The sequence below is a fragment of the Pseudopipra pipra genome, chromosome 6, assembly GCF_036250125.1.
Source record: "Pseudopipra pipra isolate bDixPip1 chromosome 6, bDixPip1.hap1, whole genome shotgun sequence".
In the NCBI taxonomy this organism is placed as follows: Eukaryota; Metazoa; Chordata; class Aves; order Passeriformes; family Pipridae; genus Pseudopipra; species Pseudopipra pipra.
Window position 1 is genome coordinate 60,477,967 of NC_087554.1, and position 16,502 is coordinate 60,494,468.

Below are 16,502 nucleotides of genomic sequence, written 5' to 3' on the forward strand. Positions count from 1 at the left end.
AAAGGAAGAGCTGCCAGAGGGGAGGAAAGAAACTCCTCCAGTCCTTTGAGGGTAACTGCCATCCTTTATTCCACAGTGGGGGTGATTTGGGCCAGCCAAGCGTCTGGAAAGGGTTCTTTTTCACTCCCCCTGCTCAGGTTGCTTTAAAAACATGAGGAAGTAACTAGAGACAAGGGAAGATGGACGTTCTGCAGAGGGCAAGCAGCTCTCCAGCCCTTCACTTGTTGTGCCTCTGCAGGAGCAGAGGGGGATCCCTAAATCTCTGGCTCCAGGCAGAGGCCATTGCTGGTTGCGTTTCTCCCCTGCACAGAGCTCCCCTTTGAAAGGATCGCTCTGCTCTCTTGAGGTGCCTGGTGCAAAATGCCCAGTCTATGAGAGGGAAGGAGAAGAGCAGAGAACAGGGCTGGGAGTGTTAAAGGCCTGGTGGGCTGGGGCCTGGAGAAACCTGGTCTACTGGAAGGTGTGCCTGCCCATGGCAGGGGGGTTGGAACCAGATGAATTTTAAGGTCCCTTCCAGCCCAAAGCATTCTGTGATTCGATGAGCAGAGGGGCCGGGTGGTAGGAGGCCTAATTTGGGATGAGAAGCCATTCAGCACTCTCCGTTTGCTTGAGGTCAATGTGACTGTTCATGAGCACAGACTCACAACTAGTGTGATTTCCCAAGCCTCTGGGCCTGGTGGAGTTCCACACAAACTTGCACGATCCAGATTCTAGAACAGCACTCTTTATTGAAGCAAGGGGAAAGTGATTTCTGGATCGCCAGTCCTAAATGCAGTGACTACTGACTGTTAATATGTGTTGAAACAAAGAGTGGGAGATCTATTGGTACTATATTTATGTAATACTAATATTATATCAAGTGAACTACCTATAAAATATAAGTATGCATTAAATTAAAAATTATGTAGTTATATATTGAAAGATTAAGGTCAGCTCCAACTGTGTCTGGGGATGACAGACTTTTTGCAATGCTGACCTAAAGGTGTCCCTTAAGGGGACAAGCAGAAAGACTGTGAGAGATTTATTAATGCTATATTAATACCTAAAAATATTATTCTATCAAGTTAATTATCTATGTGCTATAAAAAATATCAAGAGGTATATGTAATATTACCTAAAATATATATATTAAAAAGAAGAATATCTCTATGGCCTATTAGTTTTAAATATATATATACACTAAAGAAAAACTTTTAAATTTATATCTAAAAAGTTTCAGGTCAGGTCCAGCAGGGTGAGTGCAACCTTGACCTAAAGATGGCCCTTCAGGGATCTATGAGAGATATGCTTTGGGATGAGCAGATTCTCCAGCCAGGCCACCACGAACACAAGGAGCAATAGTGGCGATGCCTATCACTTGATCCCTGAGCAGCTGGAGGTACCAGAAAGAATTCCTGGGCCCATCTGAAATGGCCACAATGGCCATGAGAGTGTGAGGGGAAAGGAGGATGAAAGTCATCTTTGTAGGCCCCCTGGCCATCACTGCAGGCTGTGCTGGGCAGACTGCTGAGAGGGGAATGCTGATGGCAGAGTGCTGCTGCAAAGGGTTTTCCTTTCCCTCTCTCTGTCAACATGCTCCTCACTTTTTGCCTTGCGGTAGGACGTTCTTGTCTTTGACCAGCTGTGAGCCCCCCAAGCACAGCTGTGTGCAGGAAGACTTCTTTCAATGGCCGTCGTGCAGCATTCTTGAGAGCCGATGTCCCAGTTCATGGCACTCGTTCATTGCCTGCGTGTGGGCGGCCGGATCCTGTGCCAGGTGATGGAAGAGGTTGGGCGGCTCGGCCATTTTGACATCCGTGGGCAAGAGAATCTCTTGAGGAAATGTCCGGTTGCCCACAACAAAGTGGTCAAGGCGCTTCTCCTCCAGGGAGCCACGCAGGTACTCCATGGTATCCTCCAGCCGCCGCCGGAAATGCCTCATGCGCCACCGTGACACGAGTATGGTGTTCAGGAGGTGCATCACAATGGTCTTCAGGGTATAGGTGGAGAAGCCTATGCCCAGAAGAGCTCGGACCAAGACATGCAGGCACTTGAGGTGCCAGTTGTTAAGTGGAGACTGCCGGGCAATTAGCTTAAAGAACTTCATCTCTGCCACGGCGTAGGTCTCAGGCCACATTGTGCTTGGGGTGAAGAGGGCCTCTGTATGCTGGCTGCTCACGTAGATGTCTGAATTGCCTTCTTGCACTCCAAAGAGCAACTCAACCATCAGGCTCTTTCTGCCTCTGGTCAGCTTGAATTTGCAGCAGCGGCTGGAGGGCAGCAGCACTAATTGCCAACTGTGTGACTGAGGCAAAGCCGGCCAGGCCGCTCTCACCAACTGGTAGAACCAGCGGGCAGTTTTCTCCACATCCAGGTAGGAGCCAGTGCAGAGGGTGTTTAGGAAGTTGGGCTCCTCGTTCCTCCTCTGCTCTTCTTCTGGGTGGTGGTGGAGGGAGCACAGCACGTTGTCATCCTGCTGCTCCCTTGGGCAGGTGCACACCGGCTCCACGCGGATGAAGAAGTTCCTGCCGGGCAACTGCCCTGAGGTGTCCATCTCCAGATGGAAGGTGTACCCCAGGGGAGGATTGAGAGGTACAAGGAAACGGTACACAGCATCCTCCTCCCGGGGACTCCAGCCTTCAAAGGCACTGCCCACCCCGATGGCTCGTTGCGGCACTGGGTATGAACTGTCTGACAAGAGGTGTCCAAAGAACACCGTGAAGTTCTCCATCAGGAGAGTTGTAATCACTCTACCTTCCATCAGGCGGTCTAGGTTCTCCTCTAAACGCTGTCTCAGGCTGTGGGGAATAATATCCTCTTCTACTTCATTTGCAACATCGTGGTCTTCTCCTTCAATTGCATCAGCGTTGTTGACTACCCAAATAATCGCATCACGGTTTTCTTCCCCTTCATTTCCACCACCATCACCATCTCCTGCCCCCTCCTCCCGGCCATTGTTTTCTGGCTCGCCGCTTCTTCTGCTGCGGATAAACCACAGCCACAAGAGGAGGCCCAGGACTCCAGCCAGAGCCCAGAAGTCCCCCTGTTGCAAGGCAGCCCAGAGCAGGGCTCCCCAGGCCCTGACACTGCGCTCCAGGCTGCTCTGCTCCAGCTCCTGCAGCAGCCGAGTCATCTCTCTGTCCAGGAGCTTTTCACGCAGCTCCATGCGCAGACGGGTGACCTCATCCAGCCCATCACCCACCATCTGTGGGTACTGGATGAGGGCTTGCAAAAGCACGAGAAGAAACATTGTAACAGCCATGGCCTGCAGGAGGAGAGAGAGAAGGGGTTGAGTGGGGTTGAAAGGGAGGGAAGGAGCGAGAGGTGAGAGGAGTATGAATGGGAGCAGCGGGGATGTGGAGCAGGAAGGAGAGGGCCCCAGGGCAGCTGGCAGGCAGCAAGGCCTGTCCCACTGCCCCAGCAGCAGCAGCACCACTCGGTGCCCCAGGTGTTCTGGTGAGGGATTGGCCCTGGATGCAGAGGGAGAACCCAGCCCCAGGGACAGTGTTTCGGCCCCGGCCCTCGCCCAACGCAGCCTCGCCCCTGTGTGTGTGCACTCACCACTTGTCCAGGCTCGACTGGGGCAGCGTTACCTGCTGGGGCCATCTCTAGCTGCCCCCACTGTGACACAATGCCTGTGATGTCACAAGAGCCACATCACATCACAGCCAGGTCAGCCCCGCCCTTCGTCCCCACCCTGGCTCAGCAACTTCCAGTGGCCCTGGTGTAATGCTTAAGGCTGCCTTGGAGTTAATCTTCTTCCAAGAACTTCCATTCTCCTTTCTTTTGCATTTATTCTCATCTGTTCCTCAGTGGCAGTCACATGGAAGAGCCATGTTTGAAGGGACCATTGAGGGTGTTGGAGTGCAAGGCCTGACTCCACACTGCTTGCGCTGAAGTTCAATCTCTGAGTCACGGAGGTTGGAGAAGACCTTGGAGATCTTTTGTCCAACTGCCAACCTTACACTGAATATTCCACCAATAAACCATGTCCCCAAATGACACATCAACAGAGCCTTTAAATGCCTCCAAGGGTGGGGAGTTAGCCTTTTCTCTGGGCGCTGTGTTCCCAAACTCGATAAGCTTTTTGGTGAAGGAATTTTTCCTAGGATCCAATGGAAATCTCCCCTGGCACAACTTGACGCCCTTTCCTCTTGTCGCAGTGCTTGTTCCCTGGGAGAACAAGCCATCCCCCGCCTGGCTACCGCTTCCTTTCTGGTTGTTGTAGAGAACGATTAGGTCCCCCCCGAACTTCTTTTTCCTCCTGCTAAACACACCCAGTGCTCTCAAACGCTTCTCATCAGACGTGTACACCTGTCACCAAAAATCCTCCAAAATCCATGCCACAATAAAACCCTCTAACACTGCATTTTTCCTCTTAGAAAGCAAGGCATTACTTTATTCACAATCCTGGGTGTGTCTATGTTCTACAGAATCCTGGCCACAGACACCAATGCAACTGTTTTTCACCTCTTTATTAATTTTTAGGAAAGAAAGAAACGAATGTTCATTGGTTCTAAATGACATAATTCCCTTTCATTGATGAGTAATCTCCCCTCTACTGGTTATTAATTCCTCCCTGTTCATGCAAATTAAGTCCATATTTTTAATCTTTTTATTCTGGTTTTGCCCCGGTACAGACTTTCCATTACATATACCGAGTCTCCGTTAGTCTCTTCTTTATCTTCTGGTTTCTGTAAAACATCCTTTTGGTCCATATATTCTGCATGCTCGATTTCCAACTTCAGCAACGCACCTTTCTCTCCCTATCAGAGTTACTTTATCAAAACTGAAAGTTTCAGTATTTTCCCAAGCTGTGCTCCCACAATAGCAGCTCATGTCAAATGCTGCTCAATGCAAGCGGAAAGTGATTCAACAGACTGTGTATTATTAGTTAAAACAATTAATTAATGAGTTAATGAAACCGTTAGAACATTAGAAAAGAGATATCATTTCCAGCAGGGCCACTGTGGTTGCAGGACTCTGCTTTGCCACCCTGACAGAGTCTGGACACCTCAGTGTGGTTCTGTTTTGTCCTTGGGAACTGCCCATCCCACCAGAGGGACTGGCTCAGCAGTGCCCCCAAAATGCCCCTGGCAGCACATGGGTGTGCTCGGCTTCCTCCTTGTGCTGGACGGGTCTGGCCTTTGTTGCCACTGCTGTCGGGGCCTGTTCCAGCCTTCTGCTCTCGACACGGGCATGTTTTGGGCCTTCAGCTCTGCCCTGTGCTCTGCATGGGCAGCAGGCCTTGCCTTCAGCTCTGCCCTGTGCCCTCAGCACAGGCCTGATGTGCAGGCCTTAGCAGGGAGCTGCAGGTCCAGGCCCAGCCCTTCCCCACATGCACACACACACTCCCAGGGACTTGGTTCCCACCCATGGCAATAATTCAGTGAGAGTGGGATCCAGGATCTCAAACCCACACAAGAGAAATGATCCCCCTACAAAAGGAAGAGCTGCCAGAGGGGAGGAAAGAAACTCCTCCAGTCCTTTGAGGGTAACTGCCATCCTTTATTCCACAGTGGGGGTGATTTGGGCCAGCCAAGCGTCTGGAAAGGGTTCTTTTTCACTCCCCCTGCTCAGGTTGCTTTAAAAACATGAGGAAGTAACTAGAGACAAGGGAAGATGGACGTTCTGCAGAGGGCAAGCAGCTCTCCAGCCCTTCACTTGTTGTGCCTCTGCAGGAGCAGAGGGGGATCCCTAAATCTCTGGCTCCAGCCAGAGGCCATTGCTGGCTGCGTTTCTCCCCTGCACAGAGCTCCCCTTCGAAAGGATCGCTCTGCTCTCTTGAGGTGCCTGGTGCAAAATGCCCAGTCTATGAGAGGGAAGGAGAAGAGCAGAGAACAGGGCTGGGAGTGTTAAAGGCCTGGTGGGCTGGGGCCTGGAGAAACCTGGTCTACTGGAAGGTGTGCCTGCCCATGGCAGGGGGGTTGGAACCAGATGAATTTTAAGGTCCCTTCCAGCCCAAAGCATTCTGTGATTCGATGAGCAGAGGGGCCGGGTGGTAGGAGGCCTAATTTGGGATGAGAAGCCATTCAGCACTCTCCGTTTGCTTGAGGTCAATGTGACTGTTCATGAGCACAGACTCACAACTAGTGTGATTTCCCAAGCCTCTGGGCCTGGTGGAGTTCCACACAAACTTGCACGATCCAGATTCTAGAACAGCACTCTTTATTGAAGCAAGGGGAAAGTGATTTCTGGATCGCCAGTCCTAAATGCAGTGACTACTGACTGTTAATATGTGTTGAAACAAAGAGTGGGAGATCTATTGGTACTATATTTATGTAATACTAATATTATATCAAGTGAACTACCTATAAAATATAAGTATGCATTAAATTAAAAATTATGTAGTTATATATTGAAAGATTAAGGTCAGCTCCAACTGTGTCTGGGGATGACAGACTTTTTGCAATGCTGACCTAAAGGTGTCCCTTAAGGGGACAAGCAGAAAGACTGTGAGAGATTTATTAATGCTATATTAATACCTAAAAATATTATTCTATCAAGTTAATTATCTATGTGCTATAAAAAATATCAAGAGGTATATGTAATATTACCTAAAATATATATATTAAAAAGAAGAATATCTCTATGGCCTATTAGTTTTAAATATATATATACACTAAAGAAAAACTTTTAAATTTATATCTAAAAAGTTTCAGGTCAGGTCCAGCAGGGTGAGTGCAACCTTGACCTAAAGATGGCCCTTCAGGGATCTATGAGAGATATGCTTTGGGATGAGCAGATTCTCCAGCCAGGCCACCACGAACACAAGGAGCAATAGTGGCGATGCCTATCACTTGATCCCTGAGCAGCTGGAGGTACCAGAAAGAATTCCTGGGCCCATCTGAAATGGCCACAATGGCCATGAGAGTGTGAGGGGAAAGGAGGATGAAAGTCATCTTTGTAGGCCCCCTGGCCATCACTGCAGGCTGTGCTGGGCAGACTGCTGAGAGGGGAATGCTGATGGCAGAGTGCTGCTGCAAAGGGTTTTCCTTTCCCTCTCTCTGTCAACATGCTCCTCACTTTTTGCCTTGCGGTAGGACGTTCTTGTCTTTGACCAGCTGTGAGCCCCCCAAGCACAGCTGTGTGCAGGAAGACTTCTTTCAATGGCCGTCGTGCAGCATTCTTGAGAGCCGATGTCCCAGTTCATGGCACTCGTTCATTGCCTGCGTGTGGGCGGCCGGATCCTGTGCCAGGTGATGGAAGAGGTTGGGCGGCTCGGCCATTTTGACATCCGTGGGCAAGAGAATCTCTTGAGGAAATGTCCGGTTGCCCACAACAAAGTGGTCAAGGCGCTTCTCCTCCAGGGAGCCACGCAGGTACTCCATGGTATCCTCCAGCCGCCGCCGGAAATGCCTCATGCGCCACCGTGACACGGGTATGGTGTTCAGGAGGTGCATCACAATGGTCTTCAGGGTATAGGTGGAGAAGCCTATGCCCAGAAGAGCTCGGACCAAGACATGCAGGCACTTGAGGTGCCAGTTGTTAAGTGGAGACTGCCGGGCAATTAGCTTAAAGAACTTCATCTCTGCCACGGCGTAGGTCTCAGGCCACATTGTGCTTGGGGTGAAGAGGGCCTCTGTATGCTGGCTGCTCACGTAGATGTCTGAATTGCCTTCTTGCACTCCAAAGAGCAACTCAACCATCAGGCTCTTTCTGCCTCTGGTCAGCTTGAATTTGCAGCAGCGGCTGGAGGGCAGCAGCACTAATTGCCAACTGTGTGACTGAGGCAAAGCCGGCCAGGCCGCTCTCACCAACTGGTAGAACCAGCGGGCAGTTTTCTCCACATCCAGGTAGGAGCCAGTGCAGAGGGTGTTTAGGAAGTTGGGCTCCTCGTTCCTCCTCTGCTCTTCTTCTGGGTGGTGGTGGAGGGAGCACAGCACGTTGTCATCCTGCTGCTCCCTTGGGCAGGTGCACACCGGCTCCACGCGGATGAAGAAGTTCCTGCCGGGCAACTGCCCTGAGGTGTCCATCTCCAGATGGAAGGTGTACCCCAGGGGAGGATTGAGAGGTACAAGGAAACGGTACACAGCATCCTCCTCCCGGGGACTCCAGCCTTCAAAGGCACTGCCCACCCCGATGGCTCGTTGCGGCACTGGGTATGAACTGTCTGACAAGAGGTGTCCAAAGAACACCGTGAAGTTCTCCATCAGGAGAGTTGTAATCACTCTACCTTCCATCAGGCGGTCTAGGTTCTCCTCTAAACGCTGTCTCAGGCTGTGGGGAATAATATCCTCTTCTACTTCATTTGCAACATCGTGGTCTTCTCCTTCAATTGCATCAGCGTTGTTGACTACCCAAATAATCGCATCACGGTTTTCTTCCCCTTCATTTCCACCACCATCACCATCTCCTGCCCCCTCCTCCCGGCCATTGTTTTCTGGCTCGCCGCTTCTTCTGCTGCGGATAAACCACAGCCACAAGAGGAGGCCCAGGACTCCAGCCAGAGCCCAGAAGTCCCCCTGTTGCAAGGCAGCCCAGAGCAGGGCTCCCCAGGCCCTGACACTGCGCTCCAGGCTGCTCTGCTCCAGCTCCTGCAGCAGCCGAGTCATCTCTCTGTCCAGGAGCTTTTCACGCAGCTCCATGCGCAGACGGGTGACCTCATCCAGCCCATCACCCACCATCTGTGGGTACTGGATGAGGGCTTGCAAAAGCACGAGAAGAAACATTGTAACAGCCATGGCCTGCAGGAGGAGAGAGAGAAGGGGTTGAGTGGGGTTGAAAGGGAGGGAAGGAGCGAGAGGTGAGAGGAGTATGAATGGGAGCAGCGGGGATGTGGAGCAGGAAGGAGAGGGCCCCAGGGCAGCTGGCAGGCAGCAAGGCCTGTCCCACTGCCCCAGCAGCAGCAGCACCACTCGGTGCCCCAGGTGTTCTGGTGAGGGATTGGCCCTGGATGCAGAGGGAGAACCCAGCCCCAGGGACAGTGTTTCGGCCCCGGCCCTCGCCCAACGCAGCCTCGCCCCTGTGTGTGTGCACTCACCACTTGTCCAGGCTCGACTGGGGCAGCGTTACCTGCTGGGGCCATCTCTAGCTGCCCCCACTGTGACACAATGCCTGTGATGTCACAAGAGCCACATCACATCACAGCCAGGTCAGCCCCGCCCTTCGTCCCCACCCTGGCTCAGCAACTTCCAGTGGCCCTGGTGTAATGCTTAAGGCTGCCTTGGAGTTAATCTTCTTCCAAGAACTTCCATTCTCCTTTCTTTTGCATTTATTCTCATCTGTTCCTCAGTGGCAGTCACATGGAAGAGCCATGTTTGAAGGGACCATTGAGGGTGTTGGAGTGCAAGGCCTGACTCCACACTGCTTGAGCTGAAGTTCAATCTCTGAGTCACGGAGGTTGGAGAAGACCTTGGAGATCTTTTGTCCAACTGCCAACCTTACACTGAATATTCCACCAATAAACCATGTCCCCAAATGACACATCAACAGAGCCTTTAAATGCCTCCAAGGGTGGGGAGTTAGCCTTTTCTCTGGGCGCTGTGTTCCCAAACTCGATAAGCTTTTTGGTGAAGGAATTTTTCCTAGGATCCAATGGAAATCTCCCCTGGCACAACTTGACGCCCTTTCCTCTTGTCGCAGTGCTTGTTCCCTGGGAGAACAAGCCATCCCCCGCCTGGCTACCGCTTCCTTTCTGGTTGTTGTAGAGAACGATTAGGTCCCCCCCGAACTTCTTTTTCCTCCTGCTAAACACACCCAGTGCTCTCAAACGCTTCTCATCAGACGTGTACACCTGTCACCAAAAATCCTCCAAAATCCATGCCACAATAAAACCCTCTAACACTGCATTTTTCCTCTTAGAAAGCAAGGCATTACTTTATTCACAATCCTAGGTGTGTCTATGTTCTACAGAATCCTGGCCACAGACACCAATGCAACTGTTTTTCACCTCTTTATTAATTTTTAGGAAAGAAAGAAACGAATGTTCATTGGTTCTAAATGACATAATTCCCTTTCATTGATGAGTAATCTCCCCTCTACTGGTTATTAATTCCTCCCTGTTCATGCAAATTAAGTCCATATTTTTAATCTTTTTATTCTGGTTTTGCCCCGGTACAGACTTTCCATTACATATACCGAGTCTCCGTTAGTCTCTTCTTTATCTTCTGGTTTCTGTAAAACATCCTTTTGGTCCATATATTCTGCATGCTCGATTTCCAACTTCAGCAACGCACCTTTCTCTCCCTATCAGAGTTACTTTATCAAAACTGAAAGTTTCAGTATTTTCCCAAGCTGTGCTCCCACAATAGCAGCTCATGTCAAATGCTGCTCAATGCAAGCGGAAAGTGATTCAACAGACTGTGTATTATTAGTTAAAACAATTAATTAATGAGTTAATGAAACCGTTAGAACATTAGAAAAGAGATATCATTTCCAGCAGGGCCACTGTGGTTGCAGGACTCTGCTTTGCCACCCTGACAGAGTCTGGACACCTCAGTGTGGTTCTGTTTTGTCCTTGGGAATTGCCCATCCCTCCAGAGGGACTGGCTCAGCAGTGCCCCCAAAATGCCCCTGGCAGCACATGGGTGTGCTCGGCTTCCTCCTTGTGCTGGACGGGTCTGGCCTTTGTTGCCACTGCTGTCGGGGCCTGTTCCAGCCTTCTGCTCTCGACACGGGCATGTTTTGGGCCTTCAGCTCTGCCCTGTGCTCTGCATGGGCAGCAGGCCTTGCCTTCAGCTCTGCCCTGTGCCCTCAGCACAGGCCTGATGTGCAGGCCTTAGCAGGGAGCTGCAGGTCCAGGCCCAGCCCTTCCCCACATGCACACACACACTCCCAGGGACTTGGTTCCCACCCATGGCAATAATTCAGTGAGAGTGGGATCCAGGATCTCAAACCCACACAAGAGAAATGATCCCCCTACAAAAGGAAGAGCTGCCAGAGGGGAGGAAAGAAACTCCTCCAGTCCTTTGAGGGTAACTGCCATCCTTTATTCCACAGTGGGGGTGATTTGGGCCAGCCAAGCGTCTGGAAAGGGTTCTTTTTCACTCCCCCTGCTCAGGTTGCTTTAAAAACATGAGGAAGTAACTAGAGACAAGGGAAGATGGACGTTCTGCAGAGGGCAAGCAGCTCTCCAGCCCTTCACTTGTTGTGCCTCTGCAGGAGCAGAGGGGGATCCCTAAATCTCTGGCTCCAGCCAGAGGCCATTGCTGGCTGCATTTCTCCCCTGCACAGAGCTCCCCTTTGAAAGGATCGCTCTGCTCTCTTGAGACGCCTGGTGCAAAATGCCCAGTCTATGAGAGGGAAGGAGAAGAGCAGAGAACAGGGCTGGGAGTGTTAAAGGCCTGGTGGGCTGGGGCCTGGAGAAACCTGGTCTACTGGAAGGTGTGCCTGCCCATGGCAGGGGGGTTGGAACCAGATGAATTTTAAGGTCCCTTCCAGCCCAAAGCATTCTGTGATTCGATGAGCAGAAGGGCCGGGTGGTAGGAGGCCTAATTTGGGATGAGAAGCCATTCAGCACTCTCCGTTTGCTTGAGGTCAATGTGACTGTTCATGAGCACAGACTCACAACTAGTGTGATTTCCCAAGCCTCTGGGCCTGGTGGAGTTCCACACAAACTTGCACGATCCAGATTCTAGAACAGCACTCTTTATTGAAGCAAGGGGAAAGTGATTTCTGGATCGCCAGTCCTAAATGCAGTGACTACTGACTGTTAATATGTGTTGAAACAAAGAGTGGGAGATCTATTGGTACTATATTTATGTAATACTAATATTATATCAGGTGAACTACCTATAAAATATAAGTATGCATTAAATTAAAAATTATGTAGTTATATATTGAAAGATTAAGGTCAGCTCCAACTGTGTCTGGGGATGACAGACTTTTTGCAATGCTGACCTAAAGGTGTCCCTTAAGGGGACAAGCAGAAAGACTGTGAGAGATTTATTAATGCTATATTAATACCTAAAAATATTATTCTATCAAGTTAATTATCTATGTGCTATAAAAAATATCAAGAGGTATATGTAATATTACCTAAAATATATATATTAAAAAGAAGAATATCTCTATGGCCTATTAGTTTTAAATATATATATACACTAAAGAAAAACTTTTAAATTTATATCTAAAAAGTTTCAGGTCAGGTCCAGCAGGGTGAGTGCAACCTTGACCTAAAGATGGCCCTTCAGGGATCTATGAGAGATATGCTTTGGGATGAGCAGATTCTCCAGCCAGGCCACCACGAACACAAGGAGCAATAGTGGCGATGCCTATCACTTGATCCCTGAGCAGCTGGAGGTACCAGAAAGAATTCCTGGGCCCATCTAAAATGGCCACAATGGCCATGAGAGTGTGAGGGGAAAGGAGGATGAAAGTCATCTTTGTAGGCCCCCTGGCCATCACTGCAGGCTGTGCTGGGCAGAGGGGAATGCTGATGGCAGAGTGCTGCTGCAAAGGGTTTTCCTTTCCCTCTTCCTGTCCCACATGCTCCTCTCTTTTTGCCGGCAGTAGGAGGTGCTTGTCCTTGACCAGCTGTGAGCCCCCCAAGCACAGCTGTGTGCAGGAAGACTTCTTTCAATGGCCGTCGTGCAGCATTCTTGAGAGCCGATGTCCGAGTTCACTGCACTCGTTCATTGCCTGCGTGTGGGCGGCCGGATCCTGTGCCAGGCGATGGAAGAGGTTGGGTGGCTCAGCCGTTTTGACATCCGTGGGCAAGAGAATCTCCCGAGGAAATGTCCGGTTGCCCACAACAAAGTGGTCAAGGCGTTTCTCCTCCAGGGAGCCACGCAGGTACTCCATGGTATCCTCCAGCCGCTGCAAGAAATGCCTCATGCGCCAGCCTGACAGAGGTACGGTGTTCAGGAGGTGCATCACAATGGTCTTCAGGGTATAGGTGGAGAAGTCTATCCCCAGAAGAGCTCGGGCCAAGAGCTGCAGGCACTTGAGGTGCCAGCTGTTAGGTGGAGCCTGATTGGCAATGAGCCTGAAGAACTTCATCTCTGCCACGGCGTAGGTCTCAGGCCACACTATGCTTGGGGTGAAGAGGGCCTCTGTATGCTGGCTGCTCACGTAGATGTCTGAATTGCCTACTTGCACCCCAAAAAGCAACTCAACCGTCAGGCTCTGTCTGCCTCTGGTCAGCTTGAATTTGCAGCAGCGGCTGGAGGGCAGCAGCACTAATTGCCAACTGTGTGACTGAGGCAAAGCCGGCCAGGCCGCTCTCACCAACTGGTAGAACCAGCGGGCAGTTTTCTCCACATCCAGGTAGGAGCCAGTGCAGAGGGTGTTTAGGAAGTTGGGCTCCTCGTTCCTCCTCTGCTCTTCTTCTGGGTGGTGAATGGAGCACAGTACGTTGTCATCCTGCTGCTCCCTTGGGCAGGTGCACACCGACTCCACGCGGACGCAGAAGTTCCTGCCGGGTATGTGCCCTGAAGTGTCCATCTCCAGATGGAAGGTGTGCCCCGGGGGAGGAGTGAGAGGTACAAGGACATGGTACACCACATCCTCCTCCCGGGGACTCCAGCCTTCAAAGGCACTTCCCACCCCGATGGCTCGTTGCGGCACTGGGTATGAACTGTTTGACAAGATCTCTCTAATGATAATCACAAAGCTGTCCATCAGGAAAGTTGTCATCTCGCTGCCTTCCTCCAGGTCCTGAACAGGCCACTGTATGTGCTCCTCTAAAAGCCATCTCAGGTTGTGGGGAATAACATCATCTTCTATTTCATTTACAACATCATGGTCTTCTCCTTCATTTGCATCACCGTTGTTGACTTCCTGCCCAATCGCATCACGGTTTTCTTCCCCTTCATTTCCACCACCATTGCCATCTCCTGCCCCCTCATCCCGGCCATTGTTTTCTGGCTCGTGGCTCCTTTTCCGGCAGACAAACCTCAGCCACAAGAGGAGGCCCAGGACTCCAGCCAGAGCCCAGAAGTCCCCCTGTTGCAAGGCAGCCCAGAGCAGGGCTCCCCAGGCCCTGACACTGCGCTCCAGGCTGCTCTGCTCCAGCTCCTGCAGCAGCCGAGTCATCTCTCTGTCCAGGAGCTCTGCACGCAGCTCCATGCGCAGACGGGTAACCTCATCCAGCCCATCACCCACCATCTGTGGGTACTGGATGAGGGCTTGCAAAAGCATGAGAAGAAACATTGTAACAGCCATGGCCTGCAGGAGGAGAGAGAGAAGGGGTTGAGTGGGGCTGAAAGAGAGGAAAGGATCTAGAGGTGAGGGGAGTACGAATGGGAGCAGTGGGGATGTGGAGCAGGAAGGAGAGGGCCCCAGGGCAGCTGACAGGCAGCAAGGCCTGTCCCACTGCCCCAGCAGCAGCAGCACCATTCGGTGCTCCAGGTGCTCTGGTGAGGGATTGGTCGTGGTTGCAGAGGGGGAACCCAGCCCCAGGGGCAGCGTTTCGGCCCCGGCCCTCGCCCAACGCAGCCTCGTCCCTGCGTGTGTGCACTCACCACTTGTCCAGGCTCAACTGGGGCCGCGTTACCTGCTGGGGCCATCTCTAGCTGCCCCCACTGTGACACAATGCCTGTGATGTCACAAGAGCCACATCACATCACAGCCAGGCCAGCCTCGCCCTTGGTCTCCACTCCAGCTCATCGACTTATAATAGCCTCAGGCAACCAAACTGGTGACACCCACAAAATACAGACCGAACTGGGAGGTCAAGTAGCTGAAAGACTAAAGGTGTGGCTTCCATCCGAAGCTTTTAGATGGGTTATAGTTGTAGCTTGAGAAGCTCTTCTGCTGTCACAATTCTCTGTGGAATGGATGATCTGGCTGTGGTGGTGTTACGACCCGCCCCAGGAAAAGGGGAGAGGGGGTAACTCAGGTTTTTATCAATAATTCCCTTGGGGTGGATTAAAGTAAAACGACACTAAATAATCGGTGTCTGAAAACATATACTGGCAAGGTTTATTTTAACGATTCTGTATCAACAGGCATGCTAGCAGTTTGGGTGCTGTCATACAACAATGTGACACAGAGATAACCTTTGGGGGGGGGAAAGAAAATGCATAGGGCATAAGGCAGGATAAGAGCAAGGGAAAGTAAGGGAAAGAAAAGCTGAGAGTGGACAGATGTATATAGTCACCGCCCACGGAGTCCAGTGATGCTTCCATGTCTGTCAGTTGAAGTGGTGGCCTTGATCTGCTGGGGGTGAAGGAGGGAAGCCCCCATACTCCAAGAAGTTATGAATTATATCCATGGTTAGTGTCACGGGCCATGCCTCGAGCCTCCAACATCTCCTAGGTCTGTATGCTGAGTTTTTTGCCTCTCGCCTGGTTCCCGCCTTTCAAGACTAGCAGAGGGAGGGAGGGGCCTGATTGCTCATCAGATGTATCAACAGTCAAAAGCCTGCAAGCTCAGCTCTTGCCTTTTCAGGGCTTCACACCTTCAGCACTGGAGGGAGGGAGGGGCCTGACTGCTCATCAGAGGTATCATGCAAGTCAAAAGCCTGCAAAAGTCTCCTAGAATGCATAAATCATTAGCCATATCAGTCTCTGACAGGTGGGTCTAAGTGAGAGGTACTGCTGCAGGGCCTCTCTACCTTCTCTATTGTTTGGAAGGAGTATCCACCCACCCTCGACTCCCTGGGGAGCAGGTGCCACAGACCATAGCATGCAGGACATGGAGAAGACAGTGCTCTATCAACTGTGGTAATTTCTGCCGAACATTTCCTCTACAGCAAACACATTTCCTCTGGAAGTCAGAGCCAAGGCAGCTGAAGAGTCCATGGCAAAGAGCCTGGAACCAGAGACTCCCATTGCAACCTCTACACTGACTGCACACCCTTTTTGAGGGAGTCCAGCCTCTCTGGGAGCTTCACTCAGTGCAAAAATGCCAATAAATAGTGTATTTGAGCAAATGCTTCCTCTGTTGAGTGTCTGTGCCTCACTTTAGTGAGGAATGCAGGCACTAGTACTCAGTGCTTGTGGTGTGTTGACCTTGGCTGGACAGGGAGAGAAAATCAGGACCAAAGACTTGTGGGTTGAGACAAGGACAGGGAGATCACTCTGGCTCAGCTTGGGGAAACATATTTAATTTTCTACCAAACAAATCAGAGTGGGATAATGAAAAATAAACCCAAATCTTAAAATATCTTTACCATAACCCTCCCTTCTTCCTGTGCTCAGCTGATCACTCTGGCCAGCGCTATGGGCCAGGACTCAGAGATCACTTGGGTAGTTCTCCATGCTGGGCTGTCTAGCACAGCAGCCCTTACCTCCTGAACACCACAGCTCTTATCTCAGTATCAGCCAACTAGCAAAGGCAAGTGACCAGCTTAAAGATTTTCTTCACTCATGGATATCAGCCCATTTCCTTGACAGTAGATAGTTATCTGCAGGAATTTGGCTTTGCAGACCTAAAATAATAAAAAGGAAGTATAAGGATCTCTGTTGAATACTGCTTTAGCCTAAGTGTTTGATAGTCTGGCATAAGATCACAGTATAAAAATCAAAATTCCACATTTGAAGACTGAATGTTCTGACCAGTTATGAGTAATAGGTATTTATAGGAGAACTGCAAGAAAGTGTAAAAAATACAGATAATCTAATGGTTTTAGCCCTAAG

General features: G+C 50.7%; 3 protein-coding genes and 1 long non-coding RNA gene across 4 annotated transcripts; 1 reads left to right on the forward strand and 3 right to left on the reverse strand.

Moving 5' to 3' along the window:
• Nucleotides 1-1,613: 1,613 nt before the first annotated feature.
• Nucleotides 1,614-3,270, reverse strand: LOC135416392 (inositol 1,4,5-trisphosphate receptor-interacting protein-like 1). Its single transcript, XM_064659493.1, has one exon. It carries the CDS (start codon nucleotides 3,239-3,241, stop codon nucleotides 1,664-1,666), a length of 1,578 nt encoding a protein of 525 aa, XP_064515563.1. The 5' UTR covers nucleotides 3,242-3,270; the 3' UTR covers nucleotides 1,614-1,663.
• A 3,764-nt stretch (nucleotides 3,271-7,034) lies between these two features.
• On the reverse strand, nucleotides 7,035-8,692 carry LOC135416393 (inositol 1,4,5-trisphosphate receptor-interacting protein-like 1). Its single transcript, XM_064659494.1, has one exon. The coding sequence runs from the start codon at nucleotides 8,661-8,663 to the stop codon at nucleotides 7,086-7,088; it is 1,578 nt and encodes a 525-aa protein (XP_064515564.1). The 5' UTR covers nucleotides 8,664-8,692; the 3' UTR covers nucleotides 7,035-7,085.
• A 3,297-nt stretch (nucleotides 8,693-11,989) lies between these two features.
• On the reverse strand, nucleotides 11,990-14,106 carry LOC135416394 (inositol 1,4,5-trisphosphate receptor-interacting protein-like 1). Its single transcript, XM_064659495.1, has one exon. It carries the CDS (start codon nucleotides 14,083-14,085, stop codon nucleotides 12,499-12,501), a length of 1,587 nt encoding a protein of 528 aa, XP_064515565.1. The 5' UTR covers nucleotides 14,086-14,106; the 3' UTR covers nucleotides 11,990-12,498.
• A 303-nt stretch (nucleotides 14,107-14,409) lies between these two features.
• Nucleotides 14,410-15,796, forward strand: LOC135416396 (uncharacterized). Its single transcript, XR_010431570.1, has 2 exons — nucleotides 14,410-14,616; nucleotides 15,617-15,796. It is a non-coding gene; the product is annotated as an uncharacterized LOC135416396 (long non-coding RNA).
• Nucleotides 15,797-16,502: the final 706 nt, after the last annotated feature.

Excerpts from the sequence above, each read along its gene's own strand:
- LOC135416393 (XM_064659494.1), bottom strand. The coding sequence starts at position 8,663 with ATGGCTGTTACAATGTTTCTTCTCGTGCTTTTGCAAGCCCTCATCCAG.
- LOC135416394 (XM_064659495.1), bottom strand. The coding sequence starts at position 14,085 with ATGGCTGTTACAATGTTTCTTCTCATGCTTTTGCAAGCCCTCATCCAG.
- LOC135416392 (XM_064659493.1), bottom strand. The coding sequence starts at position 3,241 with ATGGCTGTTACAATGTTTCTTCTCGTGCTTTTGCAAGCCCTCATCCAG.